Genomic DNA, 24,215 nt, shown 5'->3' with positions numbered 1-24,215 from the left:
TGGATATTTCTGATATGCCTACCTTACTCCCACAGCCTCATCATCAACTATTCCTTTAATCTGTCCTAAATGATTCTTCTAGTTTACCTTGAAGCTATCGAGTTGTCTCTGGAAAAGAAACCATTTACCATGCTAGGAAATCTTCATCCTCATCATTTACCCATCCCATAGTCATTTCTTCTTTATCTCAATTCTAGAACAGTATCTTTAAAACACACTTGAGGAGCAACGTCTTCGAACCATTTTGAGAACACGATCATTCAGCATACATTTAAGCTCTTCTCAATGTAAAAAACATATTATTTGATTCGAGGTACCATAGCTTCAATAACATAGCAGTGTTAAAAAAAATGGAGAGGACAGGTTATTTAAATGTACATTGTAGTCAGATATAAGCCAATCAAAACTACCTTTCTACTTTCCTTACACAAACAGAACTTCTATGATTAATAGTGCTAATAGCGTCCTTTTCAATCTTACTGAAAGCAAAGCACATACACTAAGAGGCAGCTGCCAATTGATTACCTTTGCTTGCGCTTTCCACATGTTCCAGCTCATCAGGAAATTTCAGGATATCCCGGTATTGCTCATCACAGATTTCAGCAAGAAAATGCAAAAGGGTTGATTTTTGATCTGCTGATTTTGTGTCTTTGATCTGGGGGGAAAAAAGGCTTTTTAAAGCAACACAAATAGATACTTCTCTTAAACAAGTGAAACAAATGATGAATGAATTCAGATAATGATGAAGCTCACTCATACATTTTTTTTGTTTTTAATCTATTAAGTTGGTGGTGGCTTCTTAATGACAACTAGTTACACAGCTGAGGATCTTACACTCAATATTTTATAAAAGAGAAATTAACACTAATAAAAGTGCCAAATTAAACCTTAATCTATATTTGCAAAAATGTCTGAATCATTACAGCAAAATGAACTTCCCTTTCACTAGACAGGAACACCCATTTAAGTATTTATAGTAAAAGTACCAGTTAATGTGTGTTGATGTTAATAACATTCTGGTATTTGCATTAGTATAAAAATGTATTCTTGAAGCCGGGCATGGTGGTGCACGCCTTTAATCCTAACACTTGGGAGGCAGAGACAGGCAGATTTCTGAGTTCGAGGCCAGCCTGGTCTACAGAGTGAGTTCCAGGACAGAGAAACCCTGTCTCGAAAAAACCAAAATAAATAAATAAATAAATAAAAAGGTATTCTTGAAAGCTTCATTCATTTGTGAGATTAAATTTATTTCTAGTTATCATGCTTTACATTCCTTTATTTGCATGTGCCATAAGAAAAAAAATCAAAAATATTTTTTTCATAAAGAATGATAAATGAAAATCATACCACACACTCATGGAAACATGACAGAATTTAACAGTTATTTGCTCAACATTGTATATTTTTTGAGAGACATTAGAAGAAAAATGATGGAGTTAATAGAGTAATACAAATCTTTAAAGCATAAGCCAGAACAATTTAGATGGCTCTAATGTTTTCATTTTTATATTTCTTATGATAGACTCAGTTGCAAATGAAATCAAGGATTTACTTCGAAACAATGCATAAATACAATGCAAAGTTTCATGTATTCATTTCTTTTCACTTTATTGGATATTTTAGTTCTATAATTTTTTTTGAAATAATAATAGTTTATTTCAACCTGGGAATACTTGAAGTCTAGATTTGAAATAAGATGCATAATCTGATCAGAATGCTGGCAGAGGCTACTTTTTGCAACCACAAGGATGAATTCAGGCCCTTGCTCTCTCTCCTTCTTAATTGTAACCCTGTAGCCCTAGAGGTGAACATGTCACCCATCTAATTTTTGAATGATGGTTTTATCCATTGGTGTTCATACTGATTTGGAGTTTTTAGCTTTAAGGATTATTCTGTTTAGAATAAATATGTATTCTTCACAAACAGGTTTAGGAAAGGCTGCAGAGGATAGTTAGGTAATTATAAAATGAGTTAATCCTTACCATTTTGTGACTAAAGATAAAAAACATAGCATTTACTAAATCAGCTTCATATCAAATATGTTCTGTGTCAAACTTTGTTTTGGGTATTTACATCCTCATGATGTGAACAAATATAAAGAACATGAGCCTTAAGACTCCAGATGAACAAATGGCCATAGGTGTAATAATGTTCCAGTGGTCATCATTATTTCTGGGAGAAATTCTACAAAGACAGAGTTCCATATACCAAAAATATTTAAAATGCTGAAATCATGCTCATTCACCAAACACCTTTTAGCATTACAAAGTTTAAACCTTCAATCCAAAGACAAGCTGGAAGAACAAAAAGCAACAAGGACTCAAGAGCAGTTTATCTTAAGTAAAGCTAGCAGCTATAAAGGAATCAATGGGAGGCTCTGTTCCCCAAAGATAACTGTTTAGCTGGGATTATTGTCTTGTATGCTCACAAAATGCATCATTTTTAGAGTATGTGGGACATTTTTAAAAATCCCTTACAACTTAACATCTGAGATCCTAAAAGAAGGAGGTAAGTGGCAGGAAAATCCCCCCCCCCCAGTATTAAGGAAATTTATTTACTTTTTTTAAGTCTGTGAAGACAAATATATATCAACAGAGAAAAAGAAAAGCAGATTCTTATACACTATTCAAGATGCCAAATTGTATAAGTATTTTGCAGTTGTTAAACATGTACATAGCTAATGCTGCAAATAAAACAAGAAAAATGGTATTATATTCCTATGGCAATTTTATGCAGATTTCCTTTTCTTTGTCTTGGGCTTTATAGCATTTTACAGTAAAATTTTGAGCTTTATCCTGCATTCGTAACTTGCTAAATTTACAAGTGTGTGTGTGTGTGTGTGTGTGTGTGTGTGGTTATCCACTGTTTGCAGGTATAAGCATATGTGTAAGGATGTACTTGACTGTGCAAACATGTTGTAAGAACATGATTCCCCATCTTATTTTTTGAGACAGAGTCTCTCACTGAACATGAAGCTTGCTATTCTAGCTAGACTGGGTGGCCAGCAAACACTAGGCCTGCCTCTGCCTCCAATCAATTAGAGTTAGACACGTTCAACTATACCGTTTTTATTTATATTTGTTTTGTTTTATGTGGTTACTAAGAATCTAAATGAGAATCCCTTATGTGATCATGGAGCAGTTTAATCACTGAACCATTTTCCAGTCCTGAAATGTGTTTTCATATTTATTTACTATCGGTGCCACTAACTATATAATTCTGTTATGCAATTTACCATCGTAAATGGTTGAATCTACAAAAACAAAGGATAACATGTTGGTTAGTCAAAAATGTTATTATTTCTAATTAAATCAATAGGGTTTCTAGACAGCATATACATGTGATTATTTAGAATAACATTCGCTTCAGAGCATGGGCAAATATGGCGAGGCACCTGCCTTGTCAATCTAAGAAATATATCCAATGGGATTGGGAGACAAACTGTTTATAGGCTATATAACAATATTTGTTTCTGAGATTCCCCACAGAGTCTTTTTTAATGTCTCAAAGTGACAGGAAATTATAACCAATAGGTGGTCTTTTAAATCTTTCTCCATACGCATAACCTTTCGATCAATTCTTTAAAACTGAGTAATATTAAAATACGATACAAATTATTGCCCTTAGTGTAATATATTACTTAATATTGTATATGTAGAATTTCTTACTCTGTATCATTCATATAGTAGCCACAGCAGAAGACAATTGAAAACACTTTCATCAATACTAATATTTATCTACCAATTTGCTCTTATAAGTAGACAAGATAGATACATTCATCTCTGGGAAAAAAAGGTAATCTAATTTAAATATATATAAAATCACGTCAAAATACTTGGGTTAGTTTACTAAGATACAAACTTAATTTGCATTGAAAGTTGGTTTCTTGAAATCATGATAAAAATGTAGATGAGTCTCAAATATCTAAACAAGGTGGTAACTAAGCTAGATCTTGCCTAAGTCTCAGAGGCAACTACATTGTAAGCATTTCAAGGACTGTTCTAGCCAGAAGCAAAGTGCCTTTTGGCAACTTTGTCTGAATTTCAGCATATTCCTTTTTCAAGCAGCACTGAGCAAAAACACAAGAAAAATATCAGACATCTTTTTATGACCTGCCATGGGGAGACAACTCCATAACCCTCTACTTTGTGCATATTTCCAAACACTAAAAGCAAAATAGTACTTTCATCAAATACAAGTAGTTTGAAAAGCTTAAATTTGCATTTTATTTTGCTAAATTGATTTAGTGAATATTAATGAAAATAAGAGTGAATCATTTGCAATAACTGAGAGCATTAACTAACAACAACTAATCAACCATACATACAGTAGTTTTAATTGTTATATAAAGATTACTAACTGTAATTAAGTGAATTAATTAATTAATTAATTAAGTGAATTCTATTTCTTTAATCTTAACTAACATTCAGAAATAGTATATAAATATAAAGTACTCTTGGTATGGCAACACATACTTCTAGGGCTAATTCTGTTTATCTTTTTATAAAGTATTTAACAACTAAAATTTAGTAGAAAATATGAAATTGCATAGAAAAGTGAAAATATGTTGACTAACTTTGTGGCAAATGCCAAGAACTAATGCAATTATAAAGAGTTGTCAGACATAAGAGGAAAACTGGATGCATTTGAATCATTGTGAAAAAATTTGTATTTTTATCAATGAGTAAAAGGAAGTGAAAATAGGAAAAGTCAGACCCCACATGTTAAGATACTAACTTCACAGTAAGCTAATTTTAGAAAGAAATATGTAGCAATGTGTAAATAGTCTCTGAGAAAGAGGATATGAACCAACATTCTCTCTGCTTTAGTGTTATTCATGTGTTATACGCCTATGGAAGAGGCACTTTTACAAATCCTCAAAACAACCCAGTGAATTGGTGGTTTGAATGTGCTTGGCCCAGGGAGTGGTGACAGTAGGAGGTGAAGCTTTGTTGGAGTAGGTGTTCCCATGTTGGAGGAAATGTCTCATTGTGGAGGTGGCCTTGAAGAAGCACTCCTCCTGGCTGCCTGGAAGCCATGCTGTTCCTGTTTGCCTTTGGAACGAGATGTAGAAATCTCAGTTCCTCTACCACCTTGCCTGCCTGCATGTTACCATGCTCCCACCTTGATAACAATGGACTGAACATCTGAACCTGTAAGCCATCCCAAGTTAAATGTTGTCGTTATAAGAGTTGTCTTGGTCATGGTGTCTCTTCACAGCAATTAAACTCTATCCAAGACAATAGGCAAATCAGAGAGTATAATCACAGTTCATCTACTTAATAAAGACAGGAGCCAGGACACACCCTGTTCACTTATACATATTGAGATTTAATAATTACTGGATTTAATAATGGGCTATTGGTTATGAAGAAGGTGTTTGGAAAGGGGAAACATTATTCAGGAAGCAAGTTCATTAATAATAATGAGTATTTTCCAAGTTCACTGAGTGCAATTAATAAATACCATGTTTGTTTTTCCATAGTGATTTATACATTTTGTATTTGTACCGTTTATTTCACAACACATAATTTTGTTTATATTTTCAGTATCATCCACCAGATTGTGACCTCCTTATAAATGAGGACTATGATCAGATCAAATTTTCCCCCTGGAATGTTCAATGAATAAATGCTCCAGACAAGCCAAAGATAATTAAGGCTAATTCAATGATTAGAGAAATCTTTGGTGACCTTCAAGTATTGTTTCAGAATACTGCCAAGGACATAAAATTAAATGGAAAGGATACCCAGCAAGAGGAGGTAATGTGTAAGGATAATTTATTCAAAATATTGACAGTGGATAATAGCTGGATAATAGAGGGGGCAGTAGAGCCAGCAGCTGAAAAATGGTGAGGCTAGTGGCAAAAGTTATTATAATTATCATTCTGGATATGTTCAGCATAATTAGGCCTGAGGAGAGTAGGAATTAAAAGAAATAAAAATAGACAATCAAGAATCCATGGGTCCTATGCTGGGGCTACAGCTTATCAGGAGGCTTACACATCACTGGGTTCAATTCTCAGTACTTTAAAAATAAAGCAGGAAAATAATTCATGGGTATTGGCTACATTATAAAACAGAGATCCCTTGATCAAGAGCAGTGGCCTCATCTGAGTAGTAGTTAGAAATTCACATCAACTAAATTAGAAATTCAAGGGCATGTCTTGCTATGTGGTGATTCTGATGTTTGAGAGCCACAATGATGAAAAACATTTCCAGGTCAAAAGCTACTCAGGCAATTATCTACACTTTATCTACAAATTCTTCCGATTTTTAAAATAATCAATGTTGTGTTTGATATGTTTCCAAAGCTTCGTCAACTTTAAACTAGAGAACTATCTAGCAATTTTTGGCTAATAAAAGACAGGTCTAACTGTTCTTGATTAGTTCGCAGAAAATGTGGGCCATGCTGTGAAGGCTTCAGATATATTGCTCTCAAGTTGTATAAACCATCACTCATTTTTCCTTAAAAGTGTACTAAAATTATACTCCCACATCATATTGAGTCTAGTGTACTGTGTTTAAGTAAAACCTTAAATCAGAAAATCAAATTATAAGATGTGGAAAACTGGGCGTCAAAATTGTCCTCAAAAATAACTGAAAGGTTTATGTGTTCCTCAGGTTTACATTTCAGGGTTATTAGACTTGTTCTAAGGAGCCCAGTGCCTTAACTCTTAGGCCATACGCAACAGACTATACTTACAGAAAATGCAACCACCCTGTGTCTCTATAAAACAAATGAGAATAAAATGAAAAAGTACCATCCATGATGGAGGCATACACAGATACTGTGTTACCAGAGTCAGCATCCTAATTTCAGGTGGAAAGTAAATAGTGAGAATGTGTTGTTATATAGGAACAAAACAGTGGGTTTTAAGCATATGTCCCAAAGCAATCTTACACTGTAACTATAGAGTGTTACAGAGAATCTACTTAGCTAACTTCATGAGATTTGTCTTGCACAAATGGCTGTAGAATGTATAGTGAACATAGGAAAAAAATAGTTGTACATAAAGAATAAAAGAAATGCAATAGTAAAGCCATATACATAACCCCCTAGAGAAACATTTCTAGATATTTTTAAGGAAGTATATCATGGAAGTGGTGCTAAAACTTAAATGTGAGTCAGAGATCTATGCCAATAAACTACATAAGAAGGACGCCCTTTTAGACCGCTCTCTTTATCTTGTGTTTATAGAAATGGCAAGAAGGAACTCACACTATGTGAAGGAAACAGCCCTCACATGCCAACAGAATCCAATCAAGACACACTTATACTGGGTGGATTAACCTTAAGAACAAATGATACTTCTTTGCAGAGTCTGGTTGAGTTGTTGAAATGAAACCACTTAATATATCACTGTGATCAGATCATTCAACTTTATTTCTTTTATTAAAATGATCCCTAATTATAGTTTCTTTCTCCCTATTATGTTTATATATTCATGGAACCGTTAATATTTCAGCAATCATGAATGCTCTAGTGCATATATCAAAACAACTACTACTGCTTGCCAGTCTTGATACGGCACATGAATTCTAATGTTAGTTTCTTTTATTAAAAAAAAATTAAGTTCTGTGCTCTCTGCCAAGGGTTGTTTACAAATTATTGCTTTCTCCAACACCCCCACACACTGCAATAACATTGAGAAAGATAATGTACTTTTAAGGATTGCAATTACCATGAAGACATTAGCTCTGCAGCTACAAGCAGACAGGTCTAACACATGCTTTCCTGGCTTTATTTCTGAATCTGTCACCAAAACTTGTTTTTTAAGGTGTTACATGACCACGGTTGACACTAATTCAGCCAAATGCAATTTATACTGGGAAAGATGTCCTAATTCTTTATGTAGGCTTGATTGCTCCTATTTTACACTCTTGATTTCTGTATTATAATGGCTCTTCCAACAAAAAAGGGAACAGATGATATCAATTGTATAAAAAGTCATGCAATTTAAGAGCTTTCCACTTGTTAACTTAATTTATGGTAGCAATCTGTGAAAGCAGAGCTTAAACTTGAAACCATGACAACATTAAATGTAATAAGGATTCATCTCAATTGCCACCTTCAGGCCCAGCAGGGCATTTGTGCTGTTAGTTTCTCAGAGAAGACAAATTTTGCTCTCCTACCCTCGTTGCTCCCCTTCTCAGGGTTTTCCTTGTAGCCCCACTTATTCAAGGTGAATGCACTCAGGATGCATTAGTCTGAAGTAGCCAGGACCAGTGGCAAATCAACAGCCATTTATGCTCATTTAGGAAAGGCCACGATGCATTAATGAAACATGGCTGAACTTTACGAACAAAAGCAGGTCTGCTGCTTAGAAGTGCTTTCAGTTAATCAAGCTACCAAACGAATTATTCTGAGAATAGTTTTAAGAAAATCAAATTATTTTTAAATTGGTACAAAAATAGTGTAGAAGCATAAGCATCTCTTGGGTTTTAAACAGCTTCTTCAATAAGGCTTGGTTTATACAAATAATAAAAGCACTCAACTTTTATTATAATGAGCATTTTTACTTAAATGTGTCTATATGAAGTTTGAGAGTTAGTGAAATCAGTTCTTTGTTGCTTTTCCCTGGACATAGCCTCAAAGATTATTAACAACATTAAGAAACACCATAGGCAATACTGAAGGTGAAAGACTCAGAGACTTTCCATTAGTGTATGTGTAACTCACGTGGTCAACAATATACCTTTGAAAACCAAAATCAATAGCACTGAGAAATAGCTATTTAGGAGTTGCTGACATTTATTGATGTTAGTAGCTTCCTTCAATTAATCATTCATTCATCTTTAATGCACTATATAATTTTACAATGCAAATTTAGTTAATATTAAGTATATTCTTCTATTGGGTATTTTCCTCATCAATTTCTGTTTTTGCACCTCTGGAAATGATCCTTGCTGATATCAGTGATATCCTATTACAGACAACGCAGCTGTGAATCCTCTTCTTCATTGTCAGAAATGTGCATAAAATTTAGCACTTTAAACACTTTAGAGTAGAGTAGAGTTTAGTGGCACTAAACACATTACATGCATATGCAGCATATCCCCCTATTCATAATCAGAACTTCTTGTCATCCTAACCCAAAGCTTTAAACGAGTACATTCTACACATTTTGTAACTTTCACAACTCTTCATTCTAAATGATTTATAATATTTTTCATGTTCCTTTGTATAGATTTACCAATATTATATTTTAAATTGTTGTGATGTTTTGGATATGACGTGCCACCCTAAAAGGCTCAGGTGATGCAGAATTGGTCCACAGATGGTAGCACTTTGACAGGTGATTAGAAAATGAGACTATTAACTTCATAATGAGTTATTAGGACATGGGCATGCCATGAACCGGTATATCTTACGTCTGTTCCCATCTAAGTTCTCTCTGCTTCCTTTCTGCCATAAAGTGAGCTGATGTGTTCCACCATATACTCCAGCAATAATATTCTATCTTGGTTCTGAATAAAAACAACAAAAGCAACACACGCTCATCAAAATCCATGAAGCTGTGTGTTCCAATCTATCTTTCCCTCTAGTAGTTGTGTTGACTCGGTATTTTGTCACTGAAACAACAAACTGATACGGTACAGGTGTCCATATGGTGGCTCACTGCTATCCATCACTTCTGTCCCAGGTACTCCAAAGCCCTCTTCTGACTTCTGACAGTAGCAGGCCAACTATTCATAATGCATGAAAATTAAAATACTTTTTAAAAGAAACGTGTATTCTGAGATACCACAATGTAAATAAAGAAATCAAAATAACGTAGAGAAAGAAAATGAAAAGATGAAGTTATTGCGCTTGCCCTCCTGAGAGACTTCAGTCTATGTTGTACTAGTGACTGCTGTTATCTCTTCCCTTTGCCCAGGATGCAGTTGCTTACAGTCTGGGATGTCATCACACAGGGCACATTGTTACCTGGTAGTTAGTTACCCAGCATTTATGAGCAGCATAATTTATTTATTTTTTATGTTTTTAACATCATTTATTTCTTCATGTGTGCTGCTGCATGGAGGATCCTCCATATGGCCCTCCCCACAAGCATTGCTCCTTCTGTCCGGCTTTAAAAATACAATGCTCTATATGTACCAGCTAGCTCAGAGGAAAAAAAAAAACAGATTGGAAATATGTTTGATTTTTCGTTTTCCCAGCAAAAATCCTAGCATTGGGTCCCACAGAGAGTAAAGTTTCAATATATATGTCTATAATTAACAGCATTGAAAAAGTTTGTAAATGGATATAAATAATTCCTAAGGTTTCTAAAGTAATCACAGACCTTTATTTTGGTATAAGCTATCACTTTATAAACTTCTTTCACTGTCATTGGCTCTCCTTATTAAGGTTGTGCAATGCATTCATTAGGAAGGCTTCATTTGACCAGAAAACCAGCTTGTAACATGACTGGTCACATTCAGTCACAGCAGCCATGTTTTATTTTGAACAACAGTTTCAAACAGGGTTTAAATCCCCTTTGAACAGAGCTTTTATAGAATAAAAAGGCATTTGTTTTCAAACTTACTAATTATATTCACTAAATGCTGCTCATGTTTTCGACTTTCCCCCACTGTGAGAATTACAAAATCAGTCATAAGATTAAACTCAGAAAATGACTACAGCAATTCACAGAATACTAAGCCAGCTGGGTTCATTTAAATCCTCTATGAAAACAGTTTTCATGGTGAACCAAGTAAGACCTACAGCTAGTCCCATAAATCATCACTTTTTGTCTATTCTAGTGCTGAAAATGTTTATAACCACTTTGAATAAATGGGAGATTCATCAAGAAACGTCCTTAAAATTTTCAAAAGTAGAGAATTTTTCATTTCAGTTAGCTATACTCCACAGTCCAAAATCTGTCACTATTACTATGTGGGCACAATTGTTCACAATTATAGTTATGAAACTATATTAACTGAGTTTTTTTTAGTTAAATACTATTTGATACAAAAAAAAAAATCCCTGGAGTGTATAATTAGACAGGTAGTAGAAATACTTTAATAAAGACAAAATGCCAATAAATATGACTTTTAACAGTCATATTGGACAAGGGATACCAATCAAATAGGAACTCACAAAACACACTCTGTAAAGAATCTAATAAACTGAAGATTTCAGGATTTAATGACATTTACACAATTTAAACTATAGTGTTGTGAATGTGCTAATCTAAAAAAATGCAATCAAATTCTGAGAAAACAAGCAAGTGTTACATTTAAAGTATTAGCAGATTCATTTACACCAAAGACTACAAATGAATATTTCAATTTTGAAAATAGTTCTTAATCAGCTCACAGGCACATGCTTTGGCTGTTCCTCAGAAAATTAGACATAGTACTACCAGAGGACCCAGCAATACTTCTTCTGGCCATATACCCAGAAGATCTTCCAACTGGTAATGCTTTGGAATCTAAGGGTTAGAGCAGGGAAGGAGAAAGGAAAACTAAGCTAAGAGCGGCTTTTTTTTTTCCCTTTCTCAAACTTCAAGTCTATAACATCAATGACAAAATCTTCTAATAAGCACATCCCTTTATAACTACAATTTGAAGACATACATAAACACACTTATCACCTGCTATATTTGGCTTCTCTGAAAATTAATCTCACAACTAGTCACTGCATACATTTCCCACAGTGACCTATTTAGAAAAACTGATTTTTAAACTTGTTCTGTGAGGAAGAATTTTGCAAGAAGAAAATGTTCGTTTTTGTTTTCTTCTATTTAGAACTTTATCAAAATGACTTTTTACAATGTTATTTAATAATACAAATTGAATTCCTATACAAGTTTGTTAGTCAGTCTTTTTTTTGTATACTAGATTTAATCCAGCTATTAGTTCTTATGTGTTCCCTCCCTCCTTCCCTCCCTCCCTCCATCCCTCCCTCTTTCCCTCCCTCCCTCCCTTCCTCTCTCTTCCCTCCCTCCACCTTCTATCCTTCAGATGATCTTACTCTCCATTTCCTTTTACCTGTTTCCCTTCAAAACCATTCTTTTTTGAGGGACCAGGCCTCACTCCCTAGGACTTTCTTTAACTCATGATTTAGCTCAGGGTAGCTTAAAACTCCTGGGCCATCCTATTGCCTCAGCCTCTCATAAGGTAGTAAGCACTTTTTTTTTCTACTTTTGATTATCTGTCAAGGGCTCCCTAAATTGCCCAAATTTGCCTTCAACTCCTCCTGCATGTAGCTCAGGCAATTCTTAAACCTGCTATCTTCTCTCCTCAACCTCAGAAATAGTCAAGGATACATGACTACAATGTCAGACATGCCTCATTTCAATTACTAGGATATCGAGGATAAGAAACATCAACAGGTTACCCCAATTCTACAAAATATATAACCATTTAGAAACAGTTGGGGTTATCACTTTAGAAATCATTTGTAAAGTCAGAGATTGAAAACTCTTTTCATCAAATCCCTTTCTACTTTAGGCACCAATTTGCATAGCAACACTATACTTGGTAAGGAAAGCAAATACTCTATGTTTCAGAAATGGAAAAAGAGTAGTTACATTCAAAGCACATAATACTGTATTTATTCATAGGTGGAAAAAGTCATGGTGCAATAGTCATTTACTTCCAAAAATTATAAGAGTACAACTCTAAAACATAAACTCAAAGTGGGGTTTATTTTGATCTTTTCATATTTGATTTTTTGTATTTCGTTTTTGTTTTTTGTTTTTTTGAGACAGGGTTTACTCTGTATAGCCCTGGCTGTCCTGGAACTACCTTTGTAGACCAGGCTGGCCTCGAACTCAGAAATCCGCCTGCCTCTGCCTCCTGAGTGCTGGGATTAAAGACGTGTGCCACCATGCCTGGCCGGATATTTTCTTTATTTACATTTCAAATGCTATCCCCGTTCCCAGTTTCCCCTCAGAAACCCCCATCCCATTCTCCCTCTCCCTACTCCTGCCTCCCCACCCTGGCATTCCCCTACATTGGGGCACCAAGCCCTCACAGGACCAAGGGCCTCTCCTCCCATTGATGACCACAAGGCTGTCCTCTGCTACATATGCAGCTGGATCCATGGGTCCCCACATGTGTACTCTTTGGTTGGTGGTTTAGTTCCTGGGAGCTCTGGGGGTCTGGTTGGTAGATATTGTTGTTCTTCCTATGGGGTTGTAGCAGTAGAGGTAAGGGCTTCCTATTGAATCAATGAGCTGGTAACTTAAGTATCTTGATCAACGAAGAAATAAGATGTCTAAAATAATATTTTGTCATTGCCACTGGCTAATGTGCACAAGTCCATTATATACAGTAATATAACAGGAATTAAACAACTTTAATAAGAGTGTGTTCATTTAAAAAAATCAAAATTTAACTTTACATGGTTTCTATTAATTTTAAAGCTTATAGATTTACTGACTTAAGTGTTTCCTTCTTTATAATTTCAGAATTTGACATGATTTATATGTGAAAACTTGTAGGAAACAAAACTCATGACAGTTTTAATAACTAAGTCTGTAATATCACCACTAGCATAGTAAGACAGCAATAATACACACTCTTCTTGTGTTCAAGAGTACTTATTGGTTCTCAAAGATGAGAGTCCAATGAAGAAAAATAATAAAGCACAATGGGTATAATTAAAAGTAAAGCAATCCATAAGTTTAAGAATGGCATCTTTTTAAAACTGTCACTGCCATTCTGTCATTGTGCTCTCTGGTGCTTATTTATTTCAAATTTCTAATTTGGTGAAGTTCTTGCTTCACTGTAGAATAATGAAATGCAGACAAACCCTTAAACAGAAATGTTTATGTCCGGTGGTCATGAATTATGAATAAATTGTATGGTGTGTCGTTATATGCTGACATTTTAAACATGACGTGCCATGAATGAATTCCCCTGCATTTGCTATAGCTCTGAATCTTATATCACTGATTATCAACAAAAGATGTGAAAACATGTTGTGAAAAGGATTCCAAAGGAAGGAAAGTTTAAAGGACTCATGTGGAGCCGGAATCTGGAAGGACAATCTAACATTTCATCCTATTCTACACACGGTCAAGAGTATAGTTTGTCTTTTCATAGGATTTATTTTACACAGCCAATTATAAGCCTGTATCATTTATTTCTCAGTAAGCTGTCAAAAAAACTTCCTTCAACTCAAGTAATGATAAACACTGATAAGAAAATAACACATTACCGTCGGGCAAAAGAGTCAGAGATAATCTTGAAAATACTGCAGTGGGCTGAAATATTTGAGTCTGCTGTCATTGAATGATCACTTATAAGCCATTACTCTGCAGAGAAGATTCTTATTTTTAAACTTCTGAGGATAATTTTTACCATGAGAGTAGGTTCATTATTATGATAAACAAACATCAGTAAAAAGAAAGCTTCTTATTTATAATAAAAACTAACAATAAACCTGTATTTAATCCAGCTACTTAGTTTCACACAAACCTAATTGATTGAGAGTTGTATAGGCCTCAGACATTGAGGATATTAAAAACTGACATGAATTTGAAGAGTTCAGAGTTGAGAGACCAAAAAAAAAAAAAAAAAAAACCAACAAAAACAAAAAACAAAAAACAAAGTTCCTGTATGAGTACATGTTAGGACATCAGGGGAAAGTCATTATCTCTAGTCAAATAAAGGAAACCAACCAGCATCTTGATCTTTGAAATATGGTCTTATAAAACATAAGAAAATTATTTTCTTTTATTTAAAGCAAGTCAGTGGTATTTTTACACGATACCTGAATTGTCTAATACACTGGCTTAAATATTCAACTCTCAGAGCATTAGGTCTTTGTTGTTGTTTTTATTTTTGTTGTTGTTGTTTACTACTACCATTTTATGCTAAAATTTAAACATTTACGATACAATTCAGTGCTTTGAATAGAAATGATTAGACTGTGAACATTCACAAGAATTTATATGTCACTTAAGTGACTGTATTTCCTCAGATTTTCTCCTGGCTTATTTACAAATTTCACTGCCACATACAGTGGGTATATTCTTCAGGAATGTATTTAATGGTAAGTACTGAGTTGTGAGCTACTATTTGAGAGAAAGGAATCAAACCAGGGTCCCTTGAAAGAATACCCACTGTTCTTAAACACTGAACCATCTTTAAAACCTGGTTGTTCCTTTAAAGGTCAACTTCTTTGCCTTGTCTCTATTTTCTGGTTGAGGTATCTCAGATCTTACCAAGGAACTCAACTTTTCCCTTGAATCAGATAGGCAACAACTTAGTTAGGGTTTCTATTGCTGAGAAGAGACATCATGACCAAGCAACTCTTATAAAGGACAGCATTTAACTAGGGTTGCTTACAGATTCAGAGGTTCAGTCCATTATATCCAAAGCTGGAAACATGGTACATTCCTGGATAAAGAGGTGCTGGTAAAGGAGTTGACAGTTATACACTACAGTTTATACTGTAGCCAGGAGAGTACACACTATCTCTCACTCAGCTAGGATGGTCTCAAATCTCACCCCCACAGTGATATACTTTCTCCAAAAAGGACAGACATACTCCAATAAGGCCAAACTTAGTAGTGCCACTGCCTGGGCCAATCATATTCAAACTATCACAGTCACTTTTGGTTATAACCTTCTAATGATCCATATTTATATGCTAATGCAGATAAATGTATAGCGAATGCTTGGTATTTTGGAATATTTTCAGTACACGTATATTATATACGCTATTACATTCAGAATTCCAATGGCTAACAGTGAAGCATAGTACAATCTTGCATTGTAAGTTCAGCTTCATTTAAATCACTGGTTCTCAAACTTCTATTGCTGCTTCATAACTGTAATGTAACTACTGTTATGAATCATGATGTAAATATCTTTGACTTCTGACTGGTTTAGGCAAGCCCTGTGAAAGTCATTAGACCCTCGGAGGTGTCATGACCTATATGTAGAAAATCACTGATTTAAAAAGTTTTTGTTTTGTTTTTGTTTTTGGTCTGGTTTGGTTTAGGTTTTTTTAGCAGGGCACACCAGTTTGGTGATTCACAAGAGATAATTCACTACTGAAATTAACAAAGCATTTTATAGTCACTATATCCATTCATGTTACTTGGCATTTTGGTTAATTCATTTGTTTTCCTTTTATTCCTAAATAACATGGCAGGGAATTTTGAGCATCCAAATATTTTATATTATGCATTGAAACACACCTGATAACATTTAATTACTTGCATCATGCTTCCTTTTTCAGGAGATAAATATTTTAATGTGTTTTAGAGTTCCTGTAAAAAGCAGTAGATGGTAATTTTAAATCAAAGAAAAAGATTTATCATTAGAAAAATTTAGGTGAAAAATGGTATCACTTTTGAATCATAATCAGTATTTTTCAGAAGGAATTCCCTCTGCAATTTGTTAAAGAAAGAAAATCATCCAAGGAATCTTTTATAAATCAAGTTTAACAGCAATTCTAGCTAATCTTGTATCAGTGGTAAGTTAATTCCATCTTTAAAAGATTACATTTCTAAGCTAACTATTTCTATGCACTTCTGTAAATTTCTGTCATTTTAGACAGTTACATCTAGTCAGAATCCTTTGTATTTTAGGAACAATGTTTTATTCCTAAATATTGTGGGAATATCCTGAATGTATATGATATTTCTCTTTATTAATGACATGCATTTCCCCAGAAGTATTTCCCAGAAGATTAAAAATCCAACTGAAAAGTGTGGTGAAATATTGTAAAACCTTTACTTTTTTTTTCCTTTAGAATACCTATTACTACGTGATAGTATTTCCCCCAAGATGATTTTTTATTTTATTTGAAGTTGGCAAAAATCTTTGTGCTAAATCCTTTGAGCATACCTCTAGTGATAGATGTCAGATCAGTGCTATATGGAAAAACTTTTATTTGACAGGTAGATGATAGAAAGAAATCTCTCTATCCAAAATACAGGACATAAGTATAAAATCTTTCTGTGAGATTACTATAATCTCTTGTTCTTCTATATATATGAGTTGTTCATTTTCTCTTCAAGATAATCATTTACATAATAATTTTGAATAAGTTAAAACTACAGCAATTTGAAATTGGCATATTTGTTCAAATTAGAAGAATTTGTTTAAGATTATATATATATATATATATATATATATATATATATATAACTTAAACGTACTATAGATATATAAAGTATGCTATAAATATGTGTAATAGAAACTTCTGACATTTTCTTTAATATTCAATATTTTCATAATAGTAAAGTGAATGTATAGATTTACAAACTATACATAGAGAATATACTCAAACCAATTAGCATACTAGTAAGGTAGGATGGGATACATGTTCTATAATTGAATGATCAAACCTGTAATAATTTTACCTTATAAATACAGATATAATTTATATTTATTGTAAGTATTGCCTTATTCTACATGGTGTTGTCTGATGAAATGATATGTTCCCTACTACCACAAGAAGAGGGAATAAAAAATAATCTGTCTATTTCATTGTTATTACCATGTTTTATATCTAAGAAATATCAGGAGTAAAGAGATAATCAAAATCTCATATATATATATATATATATATATATATATATATATGATTATGAATCATTATTATCATTTATACATGCTATCCCATACACACACATATATTATTCTAATATGTATATATTAGAATTATCACAGTCAAATCATTTTTCATACAGATCAAAATGATAGTTTGTGGATTTGCAACTGGCATGGGTTAATGTATGAAAAATAAGGTAGTTTATACCATGTGGGATTATTGTTAAAATGTGTGTCTAGAAGTAGCCAAACCTCTGCAGTGTTTTCAGATAGGAAAGCAGAATAAACAGTGAAAGCTTGGGGAGTTGTCAAAGAAAAATTACTTCTCTTCAGACACATTTTCATCTCAAGTTTCCTCAAAAGGGCTTCACCTCAGAATCTTTTCAATTGTCTGTGTATAACAGACAGATCTTTTCCTTAAATAAGTTGAGTTGCCCTGCTTGGACACAGAAGATCACTTTGGGCATTCTCTTTTTTTGTTTTTTTTTTGTCTCCTTTTCATAAGTCTCAAAAATAATAAGAATTGTCCAGTCAAAGCAGTAATATTAATATTTCATTTTTAATGGTTTAGGCTGCTATTGTGATAATCAGTGTATTCTTAGTGGCTCAACATTACCAGTAAATAGTTATATTTTCAAAGAGTACACTAATCAAAGCATATCTGAAGAAAAATTACTGATTTCCTCATCTAATTTAAGTCTTCAAAATACTTTGTAGAGACATAAAATAACCACAACATGGAACATTAGGGTAAATCTATTTTATCTAGAAAAATTTTATAGGGTATCTATTCCTTAGTAAGATTCAACCAGAAAGACATAAACAAAAAAGACTTTAGTGTTTTGAATTTTGTTTCAAAAATATATAAAAATATTTATTTTCCTCAATATATAGTTTATATGCTATCAACTACATCTACATCTGATTTAAAATTGATAGATTATTTCTATTTAGGTAATTTCAGCTTACATACCAAAAACTGACTGTTATAAATTAATACTGTAAAATGGTGTCTTACCTTACACAGAAAGTTAATCTTAAAACCTAGAGACTGGGCATTCCTGGAGCCTGAGTTCATGTAGTTTCCAACCAGAAGAATCAACTCTAAGAGTCTGTTAAAGCTTTCACTTTTCTTCAGTTCTTCACATGCAAGAGTTACTGCTATGATGCTTGGTTTGATGTTGTTGACATGTTCTTCAAAGGTGAGTTTGAAAAGGATGCTCGTGAGACGAGGCCGTAACATTTTTACCGTGCTCATCTGTAAGATAAGGAATCTCTGTGAGTACATCTTTTTATAATGTTCTTTCAACTCTTTATTGGAGTTCATGGACAATATTCCAAGTACAGCCAGTTCTTTCTGACATTTAAAATATACTGCTTTTGTTTGTTCTAAAATTTCCAAGGATTATTTAGGTAAAGTTTAAAAACCTCAAAAGAGGTCAGGTTTGTTAAACAAGAAACATAATCATGTTTATAACCTAAATAAAATACAGCTAAGTGTGAATAGCTTCTACATGTCAATTATAAAGCCTTTCGTCATTCATAGCATACAAATGGACAAAATATGTTCCTGGGATAAAGTAGGAAAACTTATATGTATAAAATTGAGCTAAGTGCATAGCTTGCCATACATAGAGAGTGTACATGGTGGACAAAATATAATTAATTTTTCTAAAGAATGTATCTGCCCGTATAATGTTATAGTCAAAGGAGTAACTGGGATGAATCATTTCATATTTTTGCACTTATTATTTACATTCATAAAATTTGGTGAACATTTAAATATGCCGTAAAGACTTTTCACCTGCAAGTCAAATGTCAGTGTTTAATAAGACATTATTCAAAATTTTCTTGTTGGTTTTATTCAAAACAGTTGAACTTGTGTTTTAATTATATTTTTTGTCAGAGTCCTAACACACATTTCACATTCTCTTTGGTATAACTCCAATAATAATTATTTTGAGGTTTGAATTTCCTTTAGCTCCAAATTATTTAATTAGTTTTACTTTACCAAATGAAATCAAAGAAAGAGATGGGTGGAGACTAAGCACCCAGGAGCATTTTCTGCACACACAATGAATAGAAACCATTAAACATGCTAATCATACTCAATGTGACACATCACTTGAATGCAAACGCTGAGCACAGACTAGGCACTTAGATATCTGCAAACAGCATGAAATTCACAGAATGCATGAACAAACGTCCTTTGGTTTTAAATATGTTCTCATTTTGTAGCCGAAGTTGGTCTTCAACTTCTGCTCTTTCTATCTCAGTTTTCCTTAGAGCTCCACATGCAATTGCAACATGGAGGAACTGTTATTAAAACACAGAGCACCCTTCTATTGTACATTCTGCCATATCCCATGTGATTAGGTTTCAAGTACATGTTCTGTTGGCATGATTTTGGAAATTTGTGGTACCTTAAGAAGTATGACTGAGCTCGGGGAAGTGACTCACTGGATGCAGCATTTGGGAGGTACAACTGTCAAAAACTTTGCTTCCTGGTCTACTCCAGTGTGGACAACATTTGCCACATACATCCAACCACCATTAACTGATCTGCCCTGCCATGCCTTCCCCTGAGATGATGGACTTAAATCTGAAAACATAAGCCAAATAACCCTTGTCTCCCTTCTGTAAGATTGTCACATTTATGAGAAATGTACATAATACACCTTCAATAGTTACACATGAATTACTGGGTAAACTATGATGGCTATAGTAGTGAGGTAAACCACTTCTCAGACTCACCTTTTACAGTAAGTTGCCTAGTAACTGTTGGTATCAAGTCTCTCTATGTGAACAACTGAGTTCTATGAATTTTATTGCTTCATACCATTTCCTGACAGATAAATAAAGTAAATGGAGTGACTCTTGTCCTGCTCCAGTATTTATATAGCTCTCATCACATTAGATTATTCTGTTTCAAGTATACAAATTGCCCTCATGTTTCTTCAGTACTCTCTTGGCAAACACTAAGCACACTACCTATTTTAAGTTGCTGACATATATCTGGAAAACCATGAAACAGACATGTGACTAGTACTGCAGGTAATAAAATACACAATTCTAGATAGGCAAAGACATAATAAGTTCAAGAGAAGTGTCCTGGAAGAATTAAACCACTTCAATATTTAATAAGAGCTTCTCAATAGAGAAAATACACTAGTGTTTCAGTGTGTTTACATACATGTAAAAGAGAACACACATGAAAGAAACCTAAAGAATAATAGAGAGTATTTATATGAGAACTGGGTTATAGGTTGGACAGATAGATATGTTTTTATATCTATAGGAATGTTGCACAAGAAACTGTGCATGTAGTCAATGTAAAGAAAATGAGACTGGAAACTAAAAAAAAAGTCTGTGTCCAACATGTACAAGTACCTCTGTGTATACGTGTGTAGAAAATTAAGTTTCTGTATGTATTATTATGTCACAATGTGTCTGTCTCCATATCTCTCCTGACACCATTTCTTCTTTCAGTTTATGCAAAACTGGCCTGCTACAGTGCTCTGGATGTTGTACACCATCATATACATTTATGAAACCACCTTCTATGAGTACTTTCTTGTTTGTGTGATCAAATACTGGACCAAAAGCAGCTTAAGGGAGAAAGGGCTACCTTGGAGAAAGATTCATCATAATAGGGAAGGTGCGGTAGTGGGAACATTAGGTGATTGGTCACATTTTATTTACAGACAAGTAGAAAGAAAACAATGCTGACACTCATCTCTTTTTCCCCTTTCCTTTTCTTACTTTATTCAGTCTTGCACCCTAGTCTAATGGAAAATGCCATCTACATTTAGGGTGCATTATCAGCTTCTAGTCAGCATCTCTCTGCTCTGTTGGAATGTGTAGAGATCCTACAGGAACCAGTCCACCAAGGTAGCATTGGTCCATAATCAACAAGGAATATGAACTTCAGCCAGATATGCATAAGCTTTCAGTCTTGTTTAAGTGCTAATAACACATATGTACATTTATAATTTATTCTGTCTTGACTCTATATTTCAATTCTTGACATACAACCTCAGAGTATGAATTTGATTTTGTTCACTTTTTAATATTGCCTTCAGTAGAAATAGTATAGCTAACAAGTATATTTTAGTAAGAATAGTTATAGCAATAACAGCAGTTAACATTTATTGAGGATTTTCTGTCAGACATTTTTCTGCATGAATGATTTAATTCTCCAAAACATCCTAGGAAATGTGTGTTGTCATTGCTCTGCAACTATCTATGAGTGATGCTTTGGATGAGAAATACCTCCATAGGCTCAGGTATTTAACACTTGTTTGCTCATTGGAAAAGCTGTTTGGGCAAGCTTATGAAATGTGCTTTGCTGGAAAAATTACATCACTAGGGGCAGACTTTATGGGTTTATACTCTCACCTCACTTCCTGTTCAATCTCTACTTCGTTACTGAGGGGGTGTATGTGTGTTCTCGGGTCTCTGCTACTGCCTGTCTCTACCACTTGGATGCAAAATTAAAAAAAAGTAAAAATTAAAAACTTTCAAAGTTGAAGTTGGTGTTGGTATAGAATTTGTTAGTGTTTGTTCATTTTGTTTCAGGACTTGTAGGAAGATGAATGTGCTTTGGATCTGCTGTGATATAAACAAAAGTAGGCTAAATCAAGGATTAAGAGACAGCAGAGGCAGATAGGATACAGTTTAGCAATAATATCAGTCAAACATAATTTTTTGGGTGTAATTATCCAACTATTTTTCAGATCTTCACTCTTTAAATCTGGAAACTTAGGAAAACTATTGTGATTATTTTTCTAAGTTTTAGGAAGGTAGAATGAAAGATACTTGCTGCAAATATGGATTAGTTTATAAGACAATATTACCTGTTATTCTGCATGTTTAAGGTGAGTTGGGTTGGTGATTTTTTGTGTGCCAATACTACTTTTTTTTTTACTAACAAAGACACTATTAGCTTATGCTTATTAAGATTCTAAATTATAGACTAAAATTCCAATTATTATAATAGCTCATGTAATACTGCATATTGACAGTTTTTACCCATATTTCAACATTTTCTTTATTGAACATATTGCCATTCAAACTGAAACTATATCTATCTATCTATCTATCTATCTATCTATCTATCTATCTGTATATATATATATATATATATATATATATATATATATATATATATCTTACACTTGACCATTTACCATCTGAATCTTCTCATTGATAATAAAATAATACAATTATGACCAGGGAGTAATATGATACTACAATAGTATTTACCAAATTTTGAAATAGAGTTGAATTTAATAATTATATGAACAGATGTTTTAGAAGACAAAATCACTGAGAAAGCAAGTATAAGAAATGGAATAGAGAAAAAAGCCAATTATTGTAACTTGATAAGCACCTAGTAGAGGGTCTTGCATATGTTAGATAATTGAATATTTGCTAAATGTATTAATACTCCTTACATGAATAATAAATCCCAGATTTTTTTTCAGGAAAGACAGACTATATATTGAATGAAATTAAGAGTAGAAGCAAGTTTATTTTTCCCAAATAATGACATTAGTTATGATGCCAACCATGAAATAAAAAGGAATTATATTTCTATAATAGCTATTATTAGATGGTAATCTGTCATTAATCAGTCTGACTTCAGAAGAAATTGATAACCACAGCAGAGCCTTAGCTACCGTTAATTTAGCAAAATTTTCTTCACTCACTCACCACATATACCGAAGTTTAATACATGGCAGATGATGATAAATGATTAAAACATGAATTAATATATTCATTTGCACAGACTGGAACCACTAGTACATTAAGAAGATGTATAGAAGATAAAATCTAAGGATGGTGGTGCTGGCCTAAAATTTCAATAGATGGCAGGCTGAAACAGAAATTTAAAGTCACCCTTAACTACAAAGCAAGTTAATGTCCAGCCTTAGCTACATGAGATTATTTTGTTTTGTTTTGTTTTGTTTTAAATTTAATTTAATTTTATTAGATATTTTCTTTATTTACATTTCAAATGTTCAAATGGTATCCCCTTTCCTGGTCTCCCTCCAAAAACCTCCTGCCCTTATTCCCCCCTCCCCCCGCAGCTCACCAATCTACCCATTTCCACTTCCTGGCCCTGGCATTCCCCTACACTGGCCATCCTCTGCTGTGTGGCTACATGAGATTTTATAAGGAAAACACACAAAGAAGACACAGATGGCTTGAAGAAGGCTACAAGATCTTACATAACACTATTTGACACTAGGTGGTTAATCCCAGCAATAATACTCAGAACAAATATAAAGTATTTTATGCTTAGGGTTTAAAAGAAATCTTTTTTTTAATTCCAAGAATAAGCAAAAATCAAATATCTATACTACCCATGGCCATGACATTAGCTGACAAGGAAGATAAAGATTTTTGAGTTTTACAGTAGTGAACCCAAACTCCAGTTTTGTCAATTTATAGCTATGTGACTGTAGTGGCTATTGCTGGTTGTCAACTTGACTATATCTAGAATGAACTACAATCCAGAATTGGAAGGCTCACCAGTGACCCTAATCTGGAGGCTGGGAGATAGAAGTTTCTAACCTGGATCTTGGTATGGAGATCTTGAGGCATAGTAGCTGTATTAGTCAGGGTTCTCTAGAGTCACAGAACTTGCAGATAGTCTCTATATAGTAAAGGAATTTATTGATGACTTACAGTCTGCAGTCCAAATCC

The 24,215-nt window shown here is 33.7% G+C and overlaps 1 protein-coding gene across 2 annotated transcripts in view; it reads right to left on the bottom strand.

Annotated features, from left to right (window-relative positions):
* The window catches only part of Diaph2 (diaphanous related formin 2), a 696,731-nt gene that overhangs the window by 356,998 nt on the left and 315,518 nt on the right, over positions 1-24,215 (bottom strand). For both annotated transcript variants that reach the window (XM_021188630.2, XM_021188631.2), the window contains 2 exons: positions 18,523-18,762; positions 526-655 (listed from right to left, as the gene is read on the bottom strand). In XM_021188630.2, the coding sequence (XP_021044289.1) occupies positions 526-655; positions 18,523-18,762 (370 nt within the window). The remainder of the gene's footprint in view (positions 1-525; positions 656-18,522; positions 18,763-24,215) is intronic.

Source organism: Mus pahari, chromosome X (genome assembly GCF_900095145.1).
Source record: "Mus pahari chromosome X, PAHARI_EIJ_v1.1, whole genome shotgun sequence".
Taxonomy (NCBI): domain Eukaryota; kingdom Metazoa; phylum Chordata; class Mammalia; order Rodentia; family Muridae; genus Mus; species Mus pahari.
This window is presented reverse-complemented; position numbering and strand designations above follow the sequence as displayed.